This window comes from Anomaloglossus baeobatrachus, chromosome 2 (assembly GCF_048569485.1).
Source record: "Anomaloglossus baeobatrachus isolate aAnoBae1 chromosome 2, aAnoBae1.hap1, whole genome shotgun sequence".
Classification (NCBI taxonomy): domain Eukaryota; kingdom Metazoa; phylum Chordata; class Amphibia; order Anura; family Aromobatidae; genus Anomaloglossus; species Anomaloglossus baeobatrachus.
This window is the reverse complement of record NC_134354.1, coordinates 403,412,288-403,433,458: the sequence shown is the minus strand read 5'-3', so window position 1 is coordinate 403,433,458 and position 21,171 is coordinate 403,412,288. Positions and strand designations below refer to the sequence as shown.

General features: G+C 47.2%; 1 protein-coding gene across 1 annotated transcript in view; it reads right to left on the bottom strand.

Moving 5' to 3' along the window:
* Positions 1-11,607: 11,607 nt before the first annotated feature.
* The window catches only part of LOC142290178 (cell cycle control protein 50B-like), a 64,980-nt gene continuing 55,416 nt past the window's right edge, over positions 11,608-21,171 (bottom strand). Inside the window, exon 8 of the mRNA XM_075334116.1 lies at positions 11,608-14,376. Within this exon, the coding sequence (XP_075190231.1) occupies positions 14,195-14,376 (182 nt within the window). The 3' untranslated portion in view covers positions 11,608-14,194. The remainder of the gene's footprint in view (positions 14,377-21,171) is intronic.

Below are 21,171 nucleotides of genomic sequence, written 5' to 3'. Positions count from 1 at the left end.
ACATGTGTTTTTCCACTTTGCAATAAAGGTCTCGTTTGAATTTCAAATATTCTCAGTGGTAGTGATCCCTGTATAGTATACTCTTTCCTTCCCCTATAAACTGTGTTTAATCGTATACCAGGAGATCCTACAGGGTGGTGCCCTTCCCCCCTTTATATGTGTAGAATTATCTTCCACTCCTCATGTTGACATCACAAAGCTGGAGGATGTTAGAGAATTTGCGCTTCTCCACCTTCGGTTTGAGGATACCGCACAGATGCTTTATAGGGTTTAGGTCTGGAGACATGCTTGACTACTCCAACAGCTTTACCAAGTCAGTGCTCATCTTGGAGGTGTGGTTAGGGTCATTATCGTGTTACAATACTGTCCTGCGGCCCAGTTTCTGAGCAGAGGGAATTATGCTGTGCTTCAGTATGTGACAGTGTAATTTGGCATTCATGGTTCCCTCAATGAACTGTAGAGCTCCTCTCAGTTGGCAACACTCAATCATCCCCAAACCATGACACCCATCACCATGCTTGATTGTATGCAAGACACACTAGCATTTTCACTCATGACCTCGTTGGTTTAGATGGTGTAAAGTGTGTGTGAAGCAAATAAGTTTATCTTGCCCTCTCCAGACTACAGGACATGGTTCCAGTAATCTTTGTCCTTAGTCTGCTTGTCTTCCGCAAACTGTATGTGGGCTTTCTTGTGCATCAGTTTTAGAAGAAGCTTCCTTCTGGGACGACAGCCATGCATACCAATTTGATGCAGTGTACAGCATCTGGTCTGAGCACTAACAGGCTGAGTCCCATCACTTTACCTCTGCAGCAATGATGGCAGCACTCATACATCTATTTTGAAAAGACAACCTCTGGATAGGACGCTAAGCACATGCACTCAACTGCTTTGTTTGACCATGGCACAGCCTGTTCTGAATGGAATCTGTATTTGTGAAACTGCTGTATGGTCTCGCCACACCATGCTGCAGCTTTGTTTCAGGGTGTTAGAAATCTTTTAATAGCCTAGGCCATCTTTATGTAGCGCAACAGTTTGTTTTCTTTTCAGAGTCTCAGAGAATTCAGTGCCATGAGGTGCCATGTTCAACTTCTAGTGATCAGCATGAGAGAGAGTGTGTGAGCCACAAAACACATGTAACACACTTGTTCCCCATTCGCAATTGAGACCTTGTAACCCTAATGAGTCACATGACACCGGGGAAGGAAAATGACTAATTCAGCACAATTTGGCCATTTTCAATTAGGGGTGTACTCACTTTTGTTGCCAGCAGTTTAAACATTAATTACTGTGTGTTGAGATATTTAGAGGGCACACCAAATTTACCCTGTTATTCAAGCTGCACCCTGACTACATTGTATCAAAGTGTCAAGTCGTCAATGTTATCCCATGAATGTATAATAAAATATTTACGAAAATATATATGATGGGTGAACTCACTTTTGTGTTACACTGTAGCTCACAGATTCTGGCTTTGCACTTCTAAGGCTTCTTTATCTAGCGTGGTTGGGACATGTGTAAGGACACTTTTAGGACTGGGTTTTGAACTCTCTAATGCAATTTTATTCCATTATTGAACAGAAGAGAACAATAGGTCACTCAGAGCCTGGTATGCTCACCCACCTTAACTATTGATTGAGATGTTATTACCTTCCAAACTGTTCTTGCTAAAGCATTAAGACATTCTATCTATACCGTCCATGAGTTCCTAACCCAATTGAGACACCTTGTATTGTCACGAAAAAGAAGCAAGCGAACAGCAAGAGATGGAAACAATTTATACTAAAATACTGCACATGCAAAGAAGTCAAATGGATCCTGTATGACCAGTTGGTAACTAACAAGGTTTGAAGGGAACCTACTTAGTTTAACATCAACTTAGCGCTATACCTTTTTATTGGAAGTGTGAAGTGTTTATGCCTCAAAATTTTTGGAAAAGATACAAATTCTTTGTGCAAGTTTTGTTGTTTCAATGTCGATTTTCAGTAGCTCCACTAAAATGTGCAAAGCTGCGGAGAAGCCGATATCGTGGTGTAGCTACGTCCACCCAACAAATTCATGACAACTTATGCCTCTTACATCAGTCTTCAGTTGGAGTAAGATTTCTGGCGAGGCTTGTAGAGGTGCATGCCGTTGGTAGGATGATATAAAATCATTTAATGGCACGCACCACATCCTCGTATGAAATGCCAAGTCTTCCTGAATTGAGGCCTATGCGTTTTGTTATTGTTCAACCAAGCTTACATGCTGTAATTTTGAGCGTCTGCATTTATTTAAAAAAGTTGAAAAACTCAAAGTACCATATATTGAAAAAAATGCAGCCAAACTTCTAACATCAACATAAAAATAATGGGATGTTGAAAAATTCGGCCAACTTAATTTAGACATATGGTAGATGTTACTTATACATAGTAGATAAGGGAATAAAAAATAAAAAAAGCTGAGAATTTTTTTTTTAAAGATTATGAAAATATAGGAATTTTGTTAAATAAATAGAAAACTTATCACTATATTTACTACCATTCTGAAGTACAGAATGTCACAAAAAACCAACTATGTGGAAATAGGTTGGAAGAATCAATCCAAAAGTTAATGAGCTTTCCCACAAACAAAGTTAATTTTAAAGTTCATTTTAATAAAAAAAAAATTTGGATTGATAATTCCCACAATTGTATGGGTTAAAATAAAAAAAAATTCTGTACTTCTATAATCTTATACATGGGGAGGAAGCAAAAGCAAATACATATATAATCAGCTGTGATCCCTTGCTGTGAGTTTTATGAGGTAAAACATTTCCCAGTCAATTTAAAAAATGTTTTACCTCTAAGAAAGAATTATTTGTGATCCAGCTGTAACATCTGTATACTTTTATGTCCTTCTCTGCCCAGGAGATGTGGCATGATCAGACCATGTCCCTGTACGGTCAGACATGGCCATTACACAGTGCATAGTAGGGGCACATTTATAAGATTATTTTAATTGTCTCTCCAGTAAAGGAGACAAACTCTAGCACAGCGCCACCTATTGGAAGTAGCGATCCTAAAAGTCACAAGTGGATTTTTGACAATCCTTTGCAATATGACTCAGGATATATAAGCCAGATCAGAATCCCAATTTGCAGACACGGTGTTTCGGGGTGCTTGCCCCTCGTCAGTGCAAAGTATGGGGGTGTCTGATCTGGCTCATGAGAAAGCTATGTGGGGACCACGGGGGAACACTATTCTCCTTAAGGAGACTTTGCAAGCCAGTCTGGCTGCCAGGTAAGGGGACTTATAGCTGCAATGCCCCTAAAATTCCACGGGGGAACACTATTCTCCTTAAGGAGACTTTGCAAGCCAGTCTGGCTGCCAGGTAAGGGGACTTATAGCTGCAATGCCCCTCTGGGAAATATTCAAATTGTCTCTCCAGTAAAGGAGACAAACTCTAGCACAGCGCCACCTATTGGAAGTAGCGATCCTAAAAGTCACAAGTGGATTTTTGACAATCCTTTGCAATATGACTCAGGATATATAAGCCAGATCAGAATCCCAATTTGCAGACACGGTGTTTCGGGGTGCTTGCCCCTCGTCAGTGCAAAGTATGGGGGTGTCTGATCTGGCTCATGAGAAAGCTATGTGGGGACCACGGGGGAACACTATTCTCCTTAAGGAGACTTTGCAAGCCAGTCTGGCTGCCAGGTAAGGGGACTTATAGCTGCAATGCCCCTAAAATTCCACGGGGGAACACTATTCTCCTTAAGGAGACTTTGCAAGCCAGTCTGGCTGCCAGGTAAGGGGACTTATAGCTGCAATGCCCCTCTGGGAAATATTCAAATTGTCTCTCCAGTAAAGGAGACAAACTCTAGCACAGCGCCACCTATTGGAAGTAGCGATCCTAAAAGTCACAAGTGGATTTTTGACAATCCTTTGCAATATGACTCAGGATATATAAGCCAGATCAGAATCCCAATTTGCAGACACGGTGTTTCGGGGTGCTTGCCCCTCGTCAGTGCAAAGTATGGGGGTGTCTGATCTGGCTCATGAGAAAGCTATGTGGGGACCACGGGGGAACACTATTCTCCTTAAGGAGACTTTGCAAGCCAGTCTGGCTGCCAGGTAAGGGGACTTATAGCTGCAATGCCCCTAAAATTCCACGGGGGAACACTATTCTCCTTAAGGAGACTTTGCAAGCCAGTCTGGCTGCCAGGTAAGGGGACTTATAGCTGCAATGCCCCTCTGGGAAATATTCAAATTGTCTCTCCAGTAAAGGAGACAAACTCTAGCACAGCGCCACCTATTGGAAGTAGCGATCCTAAAAGTCACAAGTGGATTTTTGACAATCCTTTGCAATATGACTCAGGATATATAAGCCAGATCAGAATCCCAATTTGCAGACACGGTGTTTCGGGGTGCTTGCCCCTCGTCAGTGCAAAGTATGGGGGTGTCTGATCTGGCTCATGAGAAAGCTATGTGGGGACCACGGGGGAACACTATTCTCCTTAAGGAGACTTTGCAAGCCAGTCTGGCTGCCAGGTAAGGGGACTTATAGCTGCAATGCCCCTAAAATTCCACGGGGGAACACTATTCTCCTTAAGGAGACTTTGCAAGCCAGTCTGGCTGCCAGGTAAGGGGACTTATAGCTGCAATGCCCCTCTGGGAAATATTCAAATTGTCTCTCCAGTAAAGGAGACAAACTCTAGCACAGCGCCACCTATTGGAAGTAGCGATCCTAAAAGTCACAAGTGGATTTTTGACAATCCTTTGCAATATGACTCAGGATATATAAGCCAGATCAGAATCCCAATTTGCAGACACGGTGTTTCGGGGTGCTTGCCCCTCGTCAGTGCAAAGTATGGGGGTGTCTGATCTGGCTCATGAGAAAGCTATGTGGGGACCACGGGGGAACACTATTCTCCTTAAGGAGACTTTGCAAGCCAGTCTGGCTGCCAGGTAAGGGGACTTATAGCTGCAATGCCCCTAAAATTCCACGGGGGAACACTATTCTCCTTAAGGAGACTTTGCAAGCCAGTCTGGCTGCCAGGTAAGGGGACTTATAGCTGCAATGCCCCTCTGGGAAATATTCAAATTGTCTCTCCAGTAAAGGAGACAAACTCTAGCACAGCGCCACCTATTGGAAGTAGCGATCCTAAAAGTCACAAGTGGATTTTTGACAATCCTTTGCAATATGACTCAGGATATATAAGCCAGATCAGAATCCCAATTTGCAGACACGGTGTTTCGGGGTGCTTGCCCCTCGTCAGTGCAAAGTATGGGGGTGTCTGATCTGGCTCATGAGAAAGCTATGTGGGGACCACGGGGGAACACTATTCTCCTTAAGGAGACTTTGCAAGCCAGTCTGGCTGCCAGGTAAGGGGACTTATAGCTGCAATGCCCCTAAAATTCCACGGGGGAACACTATTCTCCTTAAGGAGACTTTGCAAGCCAGTCTGGCTGCCAGGTAAGGGGACTTATAGCTGCAATGCCCCTCTGGGAAATATTCAAATTGTCTCTCCAGTAAAGGAGACAAACTCTAGCACAGCGCCACCTATTGGAAGTAGCGATCCTAAAAGTCACAAGTGGATTTTTGACAATCCTTTGCAATATGACTCAGGATATATAAGCCAGATCAGAATCCCAATTTGCAGACACGGTGTTTCGGGGTGCTTGCCCCTCGTCAGTGCAAAGTATGGGGGTGTCTGATCTGGCTCATGAGAAAGCTATGTGGGGACCACGGGGGAACACTATTCTCCTTAAGGAGACTTTGCAAGCCAGTCTGGCTGCCAGGTAAGGGGACTTATAGCTGCAATGCCCCTAAAATTCCACGGGGGAACACTATTCTCCTTAAGGAGACTTTGCAAGCCAGTCTGGCTGCCAGGTAAGGGGACTTATAGCTGCAATGCCCCTCTGGGAAATATTCAAATTGTCTCTCCAGTAAAGGAGACAAACTCTAGCACAGCGCCACCTATTGGAAGTAGCGATCCTAAAAGTCACAAGTGGATTTTTGACAATCCTTTGCAATATGACTCAGGATATATAAGCCAGATCAGAATCCCAATTTGCAGACACGGTGTTTCGGGGTGCTTGCCCCTCGTCAGTGCAAAGTATGGGGGTGTCTGATCTGGCTCATGAGAAAGCTATGTGGGGACCACGGGGGAACACTATTCTCCTTAAGGAGACTTTGCAAGCCAGTCTGGCTGCCAGGTAAGGGGACTTATAGCTGCAATGCCCCTAAAATTCCACGGGGGAACACTATTCTCCTTAAGGAGACTTTGCAAGCCAGTCTGGCTGCCAGGTAAGGGGACTTATAGCTGCAATGCCCCTCTGGGAAATATTCAAATTGTCTCTCCAGTAAAGGAGACAAACTCTAGCACAGCGCCACCTATTGGAAGTAGCGATCCTAAAAGTCACAAGTGGATTTTTGACAATCCTTTGCAATATGACTCAGGATATATAAGCCAGATCAGAATCCCAATTTGCAGACACGGTGTTTCGGGGTGCTTGCCCCTCGTCAGTGCAAAGTATGGGGGTGTCTGATCTGGCTCATGAGAAAGCTATGTGGGGACCACGGGGGAACACTATTCTCCTTAAGGAGACTTTGCAAGCCAGTCTGGCTGCCAGGTAAGGGGACTTATAGCTGCAATGCCCCTAAAATTCCACGGGGGAACACTATTCTCCTTAAGGAGACTTTGCAAGCCAGTCTGGCTGCCAGGTAAGGGGACTTATAGCTGCAATGCCCCTCTGGGAAATATTCAAATTGTCTCTCCAGTAAAGGAGACAAACTCTAGCACAGCGCCACCTATTGGAAGTAGCGATCCTAAAAGTCACAAGTGGATTTTTGACAATCCTTTGCAATATGACTCAGGATATATAAGCCAGATCAGAATCCCAATTTGCAGACACGGTGTTTCGGGGTGCTTGCCCCTCGTCAGTGCAAAGTATGGGGGTGTCTGATCTGGCTCATGAGAAAGCTATGTGGGGACCACGGGGGAACACTATTCTCCTTAAGGAGACTTTGCAAGCCAGTCTGGCTGCCAGGTAAGGGGACTTATAGCTGCAATGCCCCTAAAATTCCACGGGGGAACACTATTCTCCTTAAGGAGACTTTGCAAGCCAGTCTGGCTGCCAGGTAAGGGGACTTATAGCTGCAATGCCCCTCTGGGAAATATTCAAATTGTCTCTCCAGTAAAGGAGACAAACTCTAGCACAGCGCCACCTATTGGAAGTAGCGATCCTAAAAGTCACAAGTGGATTTTTGACAATCCTTTGCAATATGACTCAGGATATATAAGCCAGATCAGAATCCCAATTTGCAGACACGGTGTTTCGGGGTGCTTGCCCCTCGTCAGTGCAAAGTATGGGGGTGTCTGATCTGGCTCATGAGAAAGCTATGTGGGGACCACGGGGGAACACTATTCTCCTTAAGGAGACTTTGCAAGCCAGTCTGGCTGCCAGGTAAGGGGACTTATAGCTGCAATGCCCCTAAAATTCCACGGGGGAACACTATTCTCCTTAAGGAGACTTTGCAAGCCAGTCTGGCTGCCAGGTAAGGGGACTTATAGCTGCAATGCCCCTCTGGGAAATATTCAAATTGTCTCTCCAGTAAAGGAGACAAACTCTAGCACAGCGCCACCTATTGGAAGTAGCGATCCTAAAAGTCACAAGTGGATTTTTGACAATCCTTTGCAATATGACTCAGGATATATAAGCCAGATCAGAATCCCAATTTGCAGACACGGTGTTTCGGGGTGCTTGCCCCTCGTCAGTGCAAAGTATGGGGGTGTCTGATCTGGCTCATGAGAAAGCTATGTGGGGACCACGGGGGAACACTATTCTCCTTAAGGAGACTTTGCAAGCCAGTCTGGCTGCCAGGTAAGGGGACTTATAGCTGCAATGCCCCTAAAATTCCACGGGGGAACACTATTCTCCTTAAGGAGACTTTGCAAGCCAGTCTGGCTGCCAGGTAAGGGGACTTATAGCTGCAATGCCCCTCTGGGAAATATTCAAATTGTCTCTCCAGTAAAGGAGACAAACTCTAGCACAGCGCCACCTATTGGAAGTAGCGATCCTAAAAGTCACAAGTGGATTTTTGACAATCCTTTGCAATATGACTCAGGATATATAAGCCAGATCAGAATCCCAATTTGCAGACACGGTGTTTCGGGGTGCTTGCCCCTCGTCAGTGCAAAGTATGGGGGTGTCTGATCTGGCTCATGAGAAAGCTATGTGGGGACCACGGGGGAACACTATTCTCCTTAAGGAGACTTTGCAAGCCAGTCTGGCTGCCAGGTAAGGGGACTTATAGCTGCAATGCCCCTAAAATTCCACGGGGGAACACTATTCTCCTTAAGGAGACTTTGCAAGCCAGTCTGGCTGCCAGGTAAGGGGACTTATAGCTGCAATGCCCCTCTGGGAAATATTCAAATTGTCTCTCCAGTAAAGGAGACAAACTCTAGCACAGCGCCACCTATTGGAAGTAGCGATCCTAAAAGTCACAAGTGGATTTTTGACAATCCTTTGCAATATGACTCAGGATATATAAGCCAGATCAGAATCCCAATTTGCAGACACGGTGTTTCGGGGTGCTTGCCCCTCGTCAGTGCAAAGTATGGGGGTGTCTGATCTGGCTCATGAGAAAGCTATGTGGGGACCACGGGGGAACACTATTCTCCTTAAGGAGACTTTGCAAGCCAGATTATTTTAGCACAGGAACATTTTATATTTTATTTTTTTAAACACATTCAAATGTGGAATTATTATTATTCCAAAATCTATTGATTAAAATGAACTTTGTTCATGGGAAAACCCCTTTAATGATTCTAAATGTCACATAATAATTGACAAGTGGGGCCCTGTCAGGAAGATCAAAACGGACTCTAGTGTTACGCAGGTTAAAAGGGATCCTGTCATATTGAGAATGGCATCTGATCTACAAAAATGATGTTATAGAGCAGGGGGCAGCCAGTTTTAGTAAAGATTGCATTTCTTTCACTGGTTTTGTATAGGAGTCCAGTAGGCAATGCTACTCAGTGGTTGGCAGCCTTCCGTGTAGGACTTTGCAATTATAGACCGCTAGCAATAACTGAGTAGGACCACTCACCAGACTCATATACAGTGCCTTGTGAAAGTATTCGGCCCCCTTGAATTTTTCAACCTTTTCACACATTTCAGGCTTCAAACATAAAAAAGAAAAATGTTAATGTTATGGTAAAGAATCAACAAGTGCGACACAATTGTGAAGCTGAACGAAATGTATTGCTTATTTTAAACTTTTTAAAATAATAAAATAACTGAAAATTGGGGCGTGCAATATTATTTGGCCCCTTTACTTTCAGTGCAGCAAACTCACTCCAGAAGTTCATTGAGGATCTCTGAATGATCCAATGTTCTCCTAAATGACTGATGATGATACATAAGCCAACTGTGTGTAATCAAGTCTCCGTATAAATGCACCTGCTCTATGATGGTCTCAGTGATCTGTTTAAAGTGCAGATGGCATCATGAAGACCAAGGAACACAACAGGCAGGTCCATGATACTCTTGTGGAGAAGTTTAAAGCCGGATTTGGTTACAAAAAGATTTCCAAAACCTTAAACATCCCAAGAAGCACTGTGCAAGTGATCATATTGAAATGGAAGCAGTATCATACCACTGCAAATCTACCAAGACCTGACCGTCCATCCAAACTTTCATCTCAAACAAGGGGAAGACTGATCAGAGATGCAGCCAAGAGGCCATGATCACTCTGGATGAACTGCAGAGATCTACAGCTGAGGTGGGAGAGTCTGTCCATAGGACAACAATCAGTTGTACACTGCACAAAACTGGCTTCTATGGAAGAATGGCAAGAAGAAAGCCATTTCTCAAAGATATCTATAAAAAAAAGTGTCTTTTAAAGTTAGCCACAAGACACCTGGGATACACACCAAACATGTGGAAGAAGGTGCTCTGGTCAGATTAAACCAAAAATCAAACTATTTGGGCACAATGCCAAACGATATGTTTGGTGTAATAGCAACACACTCATCACTCTGAACACTCTGTCCCCACTGTCAAACGTGGTGGTGGCAGCATCATGGTTTGGGCCTGCTTTCCTTTAGCAGGGACAGGGAACATGGTTAAAATTGATGGGAAGATGGATGAAGCCAAATACAGGACCAATCTTGAAGAAAACCTATTGGAGTCTGCAAAAGACCTGAGAGTGGGACGGAGATTTGTCTCCCAACAAGACAATGATCCCAACCATAAAGCAAAATCTACAATGGAATGGTTCACAAATGAACGTATCCAGGTGTTCGAATGGCCAAGTCAAAGGGGTACTTTGCACGCTGCGACATCGCTAGCCGATGATAACGATGCCGAGCGCGATAGTACCCGCCCCCGTCGCACATGTGATATCTTGTGATAGCTGCCGTAGCGAACATTATCGCTACGGCAGCTTCACACACACTTACCTGCCCTGCGACATCGCTCTGGCCGGCGACCCGCCTCCTTCCTAAGGGGTCGGGTCGTGCGACATCACACGGCAGGCGGCCAATAGAAGCGGAGGGGTGGAGATGAGCGGGATGTAAACATCCCGCCCACCTACTTCCTTCCGCATAGCCGGTGGAGGCAGGTAGGAGATGTTCCTCGCTCCTGCGGCTTCACACACAGCGATGTGTGCTGCCGCAGGAACGAGGAACAACATCGTATCTCCTATTGGTGCGACATTATGGAAATGTCCGACACTACACAGATCACCGATTTTGACGCTTTTGCGATCGTTTATCGGTGCTTCTAGGCTTTACACATTGCAACGTCGTTACTGGCGCCGGATGTGCGTTCACTTTGACCCCTACGATATCGCAGTAGCGATGTCGAAACGTGCAAAGTACCCCAAACTCCAGACCTGAATCCAATTGAGAATCTATGGAAAGAGCTGAAAACTGCTGTTCACAAACGCTCTCCATCCAACCTCACTCAGCTCCAGCTATTTGCAAACGAAGAATGGGCAAGAATTTCAGTCTCTCGATGTTGAAAACTGATCGAGACAGACCCCAAGCGACTTGCAGCTGTAATCGCAGCAAAAGGTGGCGCTACAAAGTATTAACTTAAAAGGGGACGAATAATATTGCACACCCCAATTTTCAGTTATTTTAAAAAAGTTAAAATAAACAATACATTTCGTTCAACTTCACAATTGTGTCTCACTTGTTGTTGATTCTTTACCATAACATTAACATTTTTATCTTTATGTTTGAAGCCTGAAATGTGGGAAAAGGTTGAAAAATTCAAGGGGCCAAATACTTTTGCAAGGCACTGTACATACAAACATCAGTGACATCAATGGATAAAATACTAAGTATACTACATCTTTTCCAACAAACCTTTATATCATGCTTCTTTTTAGCTAGCACAACATCACGGTTCCCGTTAAAAGAGGAAAGTCCAAAAAGGAACATAAAATGATAGCTATACATATTAAAAAAAATTTGTTTTATTTTTACTAAATTCCTATTTATAAACAGCTTTTGTAATAGTGATAATTTCATAAGTTGTTATCTTAGTGTACCTAGGGTAGGAAGAAAAAGAGCTTTCGTACCGGGGGGGGAGTGGGGGGGAGGGAATATAACACCACAGATGCCCAAGTATCACAAATCTAAATATTTATATTTTATTGAGACAAAATGTAAAAAATCAGAACATATACAATTTTTATACAACAAAAGAAAAAAAGTATTGATACATAATTACATACAACTATGGAGTCTTTCCTCAACTCTACAAAAAAAAAAAAATATTTGCCCAAGTATATCTAATAAACAATAAGCAGTCAAAAGAACTGAATAGAAATGGGAGAATATTTGAGGAAAGCCGGTCCAATGGATGAGGTAGTAATCTGTGATCACTGGACGGGAGACCTGGGAATCTCCTTACCTCCCAGCATTCCTGGCTCTATATGATGTATTGGGCTGGTGTGACATCATCTGTGTGCATCACGATGTAATGATGAGGTCATGCCAATATTGCTGAGGAAAAGAGGAGCCAAAAATGCTGGGAGGTAAGGAGATTCCCAGGTCTCCGCTCCAGTGGTCACAGATTACTGATCGGCCAGTGGACTGGAACCCTACAAACTGATGCTCCCGTTTCCAGAACTGAAGATTTAAACAAATTTCTATTATATTTTTTTTTTTTAATGTTTGTGAAACAGATGCTCTGAATGTAAAGATCCCATACACAAATTAAAGATGGCCGCACTCCAGCTTTCTTCTGGTCTGCCTGACACGAACAGTAGATTTCTTCCTTGAAAGCTCGTCCAAGCTAAATACAAGTGTATTGGAGTTGAAAATAATAGCTAAAAGGCAGAACAAGCCATCAAAAATGTATGAACAGCCCCCCCCCTCCCCAACCTCCTTGCAAAGACATTTTGATGAGCTGAACGATTTAAGTTGTTATAAATAGCTGGTCTAATGTCTACGGAGATCTTAAGGCTGGATTCACACATGAAGCATTAAATACAGTTTTTAAAGAAAAAAGGAAGCAAAATATGCCCTTGCTTTATACATTTAGACCCACTCATGGTTTGGACTTTAAAAACTGCACCAAAATATGCACAAGTGAATTCAGTATAAAATGGCATACATTATCTTGGCCTCATGAAGAAAAAAAAAATATTTTGTAAACCAGTACAGACACTTCACAAAATGTAACAAAATCATAGCTTGCTACTACTATTTGTATTTAAAATGTAAACTTGAGATATTTTTAATATCTTTTAAGCCCTTTAATTCTGAGCAGATCAGTGGAGATGCAGGACCTGAGAAACCACTGATTGTTCAAAAGACCTCTTAATGTGAACCTGTCAGGTCCAATATGCACTCAAAACCATGAGCATTTCTGGGTGCATATTGCTAATCCCTGCCTAACAGTCCCTGTATACACTAGCATAGATATAGAGATCTTTAGAAAAAGTATTTCTAAAGATCTTTTAGCTTATGCTAATGAGTGAGGGGACTAGTTCCAAGGGCGTTATATCCCCCAACTAGGCTGCCCTTTTAGCATGTTAGCACGCCCACAGGGGTGTACTAACATGCTATTAAATATCATCAGCGGTAACTCGCGTACCTATGTTCGCTGTGACCACACTTCTGAATGCCCCGGCACTTCCAGTCATGCGCAGTAGACATCTCTGAAGCCGGGACGCCTACACCCGGCTTCATACTGCGCATGACTGGAAGTGCTCAGCATTCAGAAGAGGGGTCGCAGCAAACAGGTACACGCGTCACAGCTGATACTGAATAGCAGGTTAATAAGCACACAGGGGCGTACTAACATGCTAAGAGGGCTGCTAGTCAGGGATAGAACACCCGCGCTCATTAGCATACGGTAAAAGATCTTTAGAAATACTTTTTCTAAAAGAGCTCTATCTATGCATATATAGGGATGGTTAGGCAGGGATTAGCAATATGCACCCAGAACTGCTCATGGTTCTTGGTGCATATTGCACCTGACAGGTTCACTTTAAAAGTGCTCCGGTCATGAGATAAAAGCACACAAGTTCCTGCCTGAGCCTGCACACACACAGCAAAGTACAGATGCAGCAGAAAGCCTACGACTCCGCGCGCACAGCGGGGGAAGCCTACGACTCCGCGCGCACAGCGGGGGAAGCCTACGACTCCGCGCGCACAGCGGGGGAAGCCTACGACTCCGCGCGCACAGCGGGGGAAGCCTACGACCCCGCGCGCACAGCGGGGGAAGCCTACGACCCCGCGCGCACAGCGGGGGAAGCCTACGACCCCGCGCGCACAGCGGGGGAAGCCTACGACCCCGCGCGCACAGCGGGGGAAGCCTACGACCCCGCGCGCACAGCGGGGGAAGCCTACGACCCCGCGCGCACAGCGGGGGAAGCCTACGACCACGCGCGCACAGCGGGGGAAGCCTACGACTACGTGCGCACAGCGGGGGAAGCCTACGACTACGCGCGCACAGCAGAGTACGGGTGCAATAGAAAGCCTATGACTTTTTACTGCATCCATACTTTGCTATGCGTTGGAACTCTGTGGCTCCTGTCTCTTGAGTTGCACACTTCTAAAGAGGTTGCAATCTCCCCAGAATTAAAAACTCCTAATACAGATTTAAAAATTCACAAAAATGAACAAAAATTTTTTTAATGTAAACCTTATGTAATGTGCCATTGCGGAAAAGTTTTTGACTGATCATTTTGAACCTCATGTTAGATGTCAGTCTTCATCCATTTTACCCTGGTATTTTATAAATACAATGAGCATAATAATTGCAAAAACAGTACATAAAGAGCCAAAAACAAGATACGCAATTCCCAGGAATGGATTCTTTCCTCCCATCCAGGACACCGTGCTGAAAACTATTTTTTTTCTTCCTGCAAAACTGTTAACCTGAAAGTCTGTTGAATAGCAGTTAAGGTTAAACATGAATAGAAACATACTTATTTTAAACCGGGTTATCCAGGAATTTACGATTAATAGCCTATTAATATATTGAAGGGGTACAGCTCTCCGTAATCTGGGAATGGGACTAAGAACTCTGGAGATTGATTATTTTTGCAATAGATTTAAATGACTACTTCTATATTCATATATCTGCAAATATTTTTTTTTTTTTAAATTATTTATGCTGCCTTATCTTTCTATAAGGGCACATTATAGCAGTCAATACATTATGTAATATTCTAGCACACTGCTTATTTCTTATTATATCACATGGCATTTTTTGGTACCCAATCTTCTATGTTTATTTAATTCTAAAATGTATATCAGCACAGCACACTTTTTAGAAATAAACATCCCTTGTTTCCATTTTTATTAATAATACATAATATAAGGACCGGCTTAGAATTTCCATACCTATGTTTACATGCTGGGATATTTTCCATTTGGTGAAGTTGGCCCCTCTCCCTTTCATATGATCCCCCCTCCCCATTTTTATCTGATGCCTCTGCTCCATTTATAGATTATTTGACTGTCGAAGAAAACGAAGTACATTGGTTGGCTATTTCCAGTAGTCCTATAGACAGGCCATGAAAGGAGCAAAAGCCAAGAATGCTCACCTCTGCTAAAGACATGGCCTCAGAGAAGCTCAATTCTAAGGGTTCCAGGGCCCACATTTCAGAATCACTGGGGGTCCCAGTGGTTGAACGCCCAGAGATCAGCATTGGGAATTGAGGATAACTTGTGTTTTGGGGAATAACCAGGGCCGCCATCAGGGCATTACTACCGAGACTGGTGTAGGGGGCCCGGCTGAGCCAGGGACAATTACTTAGCTTTATTAAACCCAAGGCCAGCCGGGCCCCCACCCGTCTTCACCTCCCCCCCCCAGTCACAGCCACAGTAGAAGATCCGGCAGTGTTGCTTTTGCTGCTATACACGTGGCTAATTTGCATCTCATGTAAATTAGCCACGTGTGCTGGATATACTGGGTATGTGTGACGCCCTGGGCAAGCCAGGGGTCACAGGTCACCACACCACCACACCCTACACCCCAGTTAGGCACATCAGCTAACCCAAAAATCCTTGTTGCCTTCCTCCAGAGGCTGATGTTCACACCAGGGGGTGGGCCAGGCGGTTGGCTCCGCCCACCGAGGAGTTCACAGCTCTGGAGGCGGGAAGAACCAGGCAGTTCAGTTCAGGAGGTGAAGGAGTAAACATGGAGAACAGTTAAGGAAGTGAAAGTAGAAGGAAGTGAAGTGGTAGAGGAGCAAAGGAGAAAACTGGAGTAAAGGAGTAAAAGTGACAGTAAGAAAGCCTGAAGCTGGTCCGGGTGTGTGCCCCGGACTGAGACAGCAAGGTCAGCAGACGGCGGTGATTGTCCGCAGGGGTGACTGCTCGGAAGTTCCTGGAAGGACCGCGGACGGGTGGTGACCCGGCGGTCTGGAGCAGTGTACAAAGAACAGTCAGCACCAGGGCAGGGGCCTCTCGGACCCCGGCAAGGCTAGGAGTCGCCATAATTTGCCAAATCCGTCAGTGAAGGGGACGTCTGTCTCCCAACAACCAAGTCCCGATTGAAGGCAACAGTCCAACCAGTAAAAGTAGAGACACCGCCACCGCCAGGGCACCAGTTTCTAAGGGCCAGCGCCTGCGGGCAAAGAGTAGAGCTCCTCCGGTCCAGCTTGAAGCCGGGGAGCGCGTTACCGGTGGGAACCCATCGAGACCATCAACAACATTAGGTGCAGGAAAAGGGACATCACCGTCACCTACTGGGGAAAGCAAGTGCAGCCATCCGTGGGAACCGTCTTTCCAGCAGTGTATTTTACCGAGAACTGTGTCAACGTCTCAGGCTGAGTGAGTACCACAGTGCCGCAAGGCACAGCGCTGCCCCCGCGTCCCTGCGCCCACCAAGCCCTGCATCTCCCACCTCATCACTGGGCCCCGGGATCACCAACCCCTACCCACGGAGGGGCAACACAACAACTTGCTGCTTCACACCATCACTCCCGGGATCCCCACACCGAGCAGCGGTGGTGCTAACAAATCACCACAACCGTAGGTGGCGTCACGGACAATAGACTATATCCCAAAACCCAATCCCCTTTCACTCACGGGCGAGGAGCGCCGCTCGAGAACCCCCGGGATCCGGCCCACCGCTCGAGCCACCACTGAGCAGCAGCAGCCGGACCCGAGCAGAGGGGTGAGCGCAGTGCTGACACCCTCTTCCCCGCCCGTGACATATGCAGCTGCATACCCAGTATCTAGGGGGGGCTGGCAGTGCATCTGCCCCGGGCACAACTGTGAGGGAGGCGCTGTTGGACTGCCTGATGCGGCAGTGTGAAAGTCTGCCCGGGGGCTGCGCTTGTGGCCCCGTAGTGGGAGCCGGTTATTCTCTGAGCGTGGCTGGGGCCTTTGCTCGCTGGTCAGTGAGGAGAGCAATCAGACCTGTTGTCCGGAGCGCCAGGCTTTGGGGGGCTCTGGTCAGATCTCCCTCATCACACGCTGCGTGCCAGGCAGGGAGCGATCCTGCAGCCCTGCACAGTCAGTGCAGGCAGCGGAATGCAGGAATCTCTTCAGTTCCCTGCCCGACACTAACACTCGTGGCGCGCCCTGATGACGTCAGTACTGCGCGCGCACGTTTGTCATTTCAAAAGTTCCTGCCCGGCCAGCAGGAACAGAAGTGGCACAGCCGGGGCTTCACGGATTGAAGAAGCTGCGGGACCCCTAGGAGAACAGCATCGGCGCAGCCAGGGTCCGTACAAGAGGAGAAGCTGTTCGGCGGGGGGCCCATACGGAGTTGCCTGAGGAGGGAGAGGTGAGTGGTGACTAATAACCTGAGGAGGGGACAATGAAGAGGAGGAGGGGGGGTGGGGGGGGTTACTGGTGACTAATATTGGGGGTGTTGCAATATCTTAGCTACCGGGAGGGCAGTGGGCGGTCGCCCCGAGCTGCTGCCTCCCAGGGCCATGTTAAAACAGTTTTTTGGTTTTGTTTTAAACTCCCATTTCTTTTTGCCAACTAGCAAATCCGGTGGTTTTTTTTCAATGGGGAGGGGAGAAGGGATTTAATACCTGAGCACTGCAGAGGCAGGAGGCTCTAATCTGCTCCTGTGCAGGACCTGCGATTAAGTCATGCCCATGTGACCCCCATGTGGGAGGAGCTAAAAGATACTTGAGTAGCTGTAGCAGGTGAGGGCACATGATAGGTAATGAGTGAAGAGGAGGACATGGGAGGGGCCAAGAGTGTGACGAGAGAGGGGCCAAGAGTGTGACGACAGAGGGGCCAAGAGTGTGACGACAGAGGGGCCAAGAGTGTGACGACAGAGGGGCCAAGAGTGTGACGACAGAGGGGCCAAGAGTGTGACGACAGAGGGGCCAAGAGTGTGACGACAGAGGGGCCAAGAGTGTGACGACAGAGGGGCCAAGAGTGTGACGACAGAGGGGCCAAGAGTGTGACGACAGAGGGGCCAAGAGTGTGACGACAGAGGGGCCAAGAGTGTGACGACAGAGGGGCCAAGAGTGTGACGACAGAGGGGCCAAGAGTGTGACGACAGAGGGGCCAAGAGTGTGACGACAGAGGGGCCAAGAGTGTGACGACAGAGGGGCCAAGAGTGTGACGACAGAGGGGCCAAGAGTGTGACGACAGAGGGGCCAAGAGTGTGACGACAGAGGGGCCAAGAGTGTGACGACAGAGGGGCCAAGAGTGTGACGTCAGAGGGGCCAAGAGTGTGACGACAGAGGGGCCAAGAGTGTGACGACAGAGGGGCCAAGAGTGTGACGACAGAGGGGCCAAGAGTGTGACGACAGAGGGGCCAAGAGTGTGACGAGAGAGGGGCCAAGAGTGTGACGAGAGAGGGGCCAAGAGTGTGACGAGAGAGGGGCCAAGAGTGTGACGAGAAAGGGGCCAAGAGTGTGACGAGAGAGGGGCCAAGAGTGTGACGAGAGAGGGGCCAAGAGTGTGACGAGAGAGGGGCCAAGAGTGTGACGAGAGAGGGGCCAAGAGTGTGACGAGAGAGGGGCCAAGAGTGTGACGAGAGAGGGGCCAAGAGTGTGACGAGAGAGGGGCCAAGAGTGTGACGAGAGAGGGGCCAAGAGTGTGACGAGAGAGGGGCCAAGAGTGTGACGAGAGAGGGGCCAAGAGTGTGACGAGAGAGGGGCCAAGAGTGTGACGAGAGAGGGGCCAAGAGTGTGACGAGAGAGGGGCCAAGAGTGTGACGAGAGAGGGGCCAAGAGTGTGACGAGAGAGGGGCCAAGAGTGTGACGAGAGAGGGGCCAAGAGTGTGACGAGAGAGGGGCCAAGAGTGTGACGAGAGAGGGGCCAAGAGTGTGACGAGAGAGGGGCCAAGAGTGTGACGAGAGAGGGGCCAAGAGTGTGACGAGAGAGGGGCCAAGAGTGTGACGAGAGAGGGGCCAAGAGTGTGACGAGAGAGGGGCCAAGAGTGTGACGAGAGAGGGGCCAAGAGTGTGACGAGAGAGGGGCCAAGAGTGTGACGAGAGAGGGGCCAAGAGTGTGACGAGAGAGGGGCCAAGAGTGTGACGAGAGAGGGGCAGAAAGTGACAAGAGAGGGGCAGAAAGTGACAGAGGGGCAGAAAGTGACGAGAGGTGCTGAGTGAGAGGGGCTTGGTGTGACAAGGAGAGTGACTGAGGGGCAGACTGAGGGGCAGAGTGTGACGGAGGGGGGGGGCAGTGTAGAGGGTGTATTATGGAAAGAGGTGGTGTAGAGCGTGTATTATGGAGCAGGGGCATATAGAGCGTGTATTATGGAGCAGGGAGGTGTAGAGTGTGTATTATGGAAAGAGGCTGTGTAGGTGGTGTGTTATGGTGTTATGTAGAGGGGCGGTGTAGAAGGTGCATTATGGAGAGGGGCGGTATAGAGGGTGTATTACGGAGAGAGGCAGTCTAGAGCGTGTATTATGGAGCAGGGAGGTGTAGAGCGTGTATTATAGAAATATGTTTTTCCAAGAGTGGTGGCAGACTGTGGAAGGTTTGCGGGGTGGAGGCGGAGCTGGAGCTGGGGTGGAGTCTCAAGGGGGTCCCATAATTTTGCTAGTATGGGGCCCTGAAATTCCTAGTGGCGGCCCTGGGAATAACCCTCAAAAAAGCCATGAGATATTTTTGCATTTTTCTTAAACCGTAGCCTTTTTGCTACTTAAACTTCTATAAATTCTATAGTTCATAAATTAGCATGTTTTAATGCAAAACCAATGTATCCAGCAGAAAGTAGAGTAACATTTCCTTAACACAACCAACTTGATGAATGCAGCAGTCAGCTGTGGCTACATTTATATTACACTAATCTTTCCATCGAGTCTTTCATATAGGATCAGTATGAGACCATTGTTATTTTCCAGGTTGGAAAAAGGCATTTCACATAAATCGGTTATATAAATGATATAATGAACTAACATAGATGAGGTGGGTGTGTTGGTAGCCTATAGTGATGAGCGAGTATGCTTGTTACTACTCGGTACTCGCACGAGTATCACTGTACTCGGGCTACTCGGCGGGGACCGAGTAATCTCGCGATACTCGTGCTGTACTCGTGGTCTTCATCCCTGCATGTTGGCGCTCTTTTGAGAGCCAGCCCTCAAGCAGGGATTGGCTGGCAGACCACTGCAATGCCACAGCCCTGTTAGTTGTGGAATTGCAGTGATTGGCCGGCCTGCACAGCGTGACCGAGCCTTTATACCGGCGGGCGCGCTGTGCTCTGCACACAGCCATCTCATATTCCATGCTTTCCACGCCCACAGGCGCCTATGATTGGTTGCAGTGAGACACGCCCCCACGCTGAGTGACAGGTGTCTCACTGCACCCAGTCACAGCAGCCGGTGGGCGTGTCTATACTGTGCAGTAAAATAAATAAATAAATTAAAAAAATCGGCGTGCAGTCCCCCCAATTTTAATACCAGCCAGATAAAGCCATACAGCTGAAGGCTGGTATTCTCAGGATGGGGAGCCCCACGTTATGGGGAGCCCCCAACCCTAACAATATCAGTCAGCAGCCGCCCAGAATTGCCACATACATTAGATGCGACAGTTCTGGGACTGTACCCGGCTCTTCCCGATTTACCCTAGTGTGTTGGCAAATCGGGGTAATAAGGAGTTATTGGCAGCCCGTAGCTGCCACTAAATCCTAGATTAATCATGTCCGGCGTCTCCCCGAGATTCCTTCCATGATTAATCTGTAAATTACAGTTAAAAAACACACACCCGAAAAATCCTTTATTAGAAATAAAAAACACTAACAAAGTCCCTCATCACCAATTTATTAACCCCGACAAACCCTCCATGTCCGGCGTACTCCACAGTCCTCCAGTGTCGCATGCAGCTCTGCTACATTCAGGTGACAGGAGCTGCAGACTACACCGCCGCTCCGGTCAGCTTCACACAGCAACTGAGGTGAGTAGCGCGATCAGCTGCTGTCAGTCAGGTAACTCACGGCCACCGCTGGATCCAGCGGTGCCGCGATTAACCTCAGTGACAGCAGCTGATCGCTTTACTCGCCTCAATTGCTGCATGGAGCTGACCGGAGCGGCGGTGAGTAGCGCGATCAGCTGAGCTGTCACTGAGGTTACCCGCGGCCACCGCTGCATCCACCGCTGGATCCAGGTAACCTCAGTGACAGCTCAGCTGATCGCTATACTCACCTCAGTTGCTGTGTGAAGCTGACCGGAGCGGCGGTGTATTCTGCAGCTCCTCTCACCTTCATGCAGCACAGCTGGACGCGACGCTGGAGGTCCGTGGATTACGCCGGA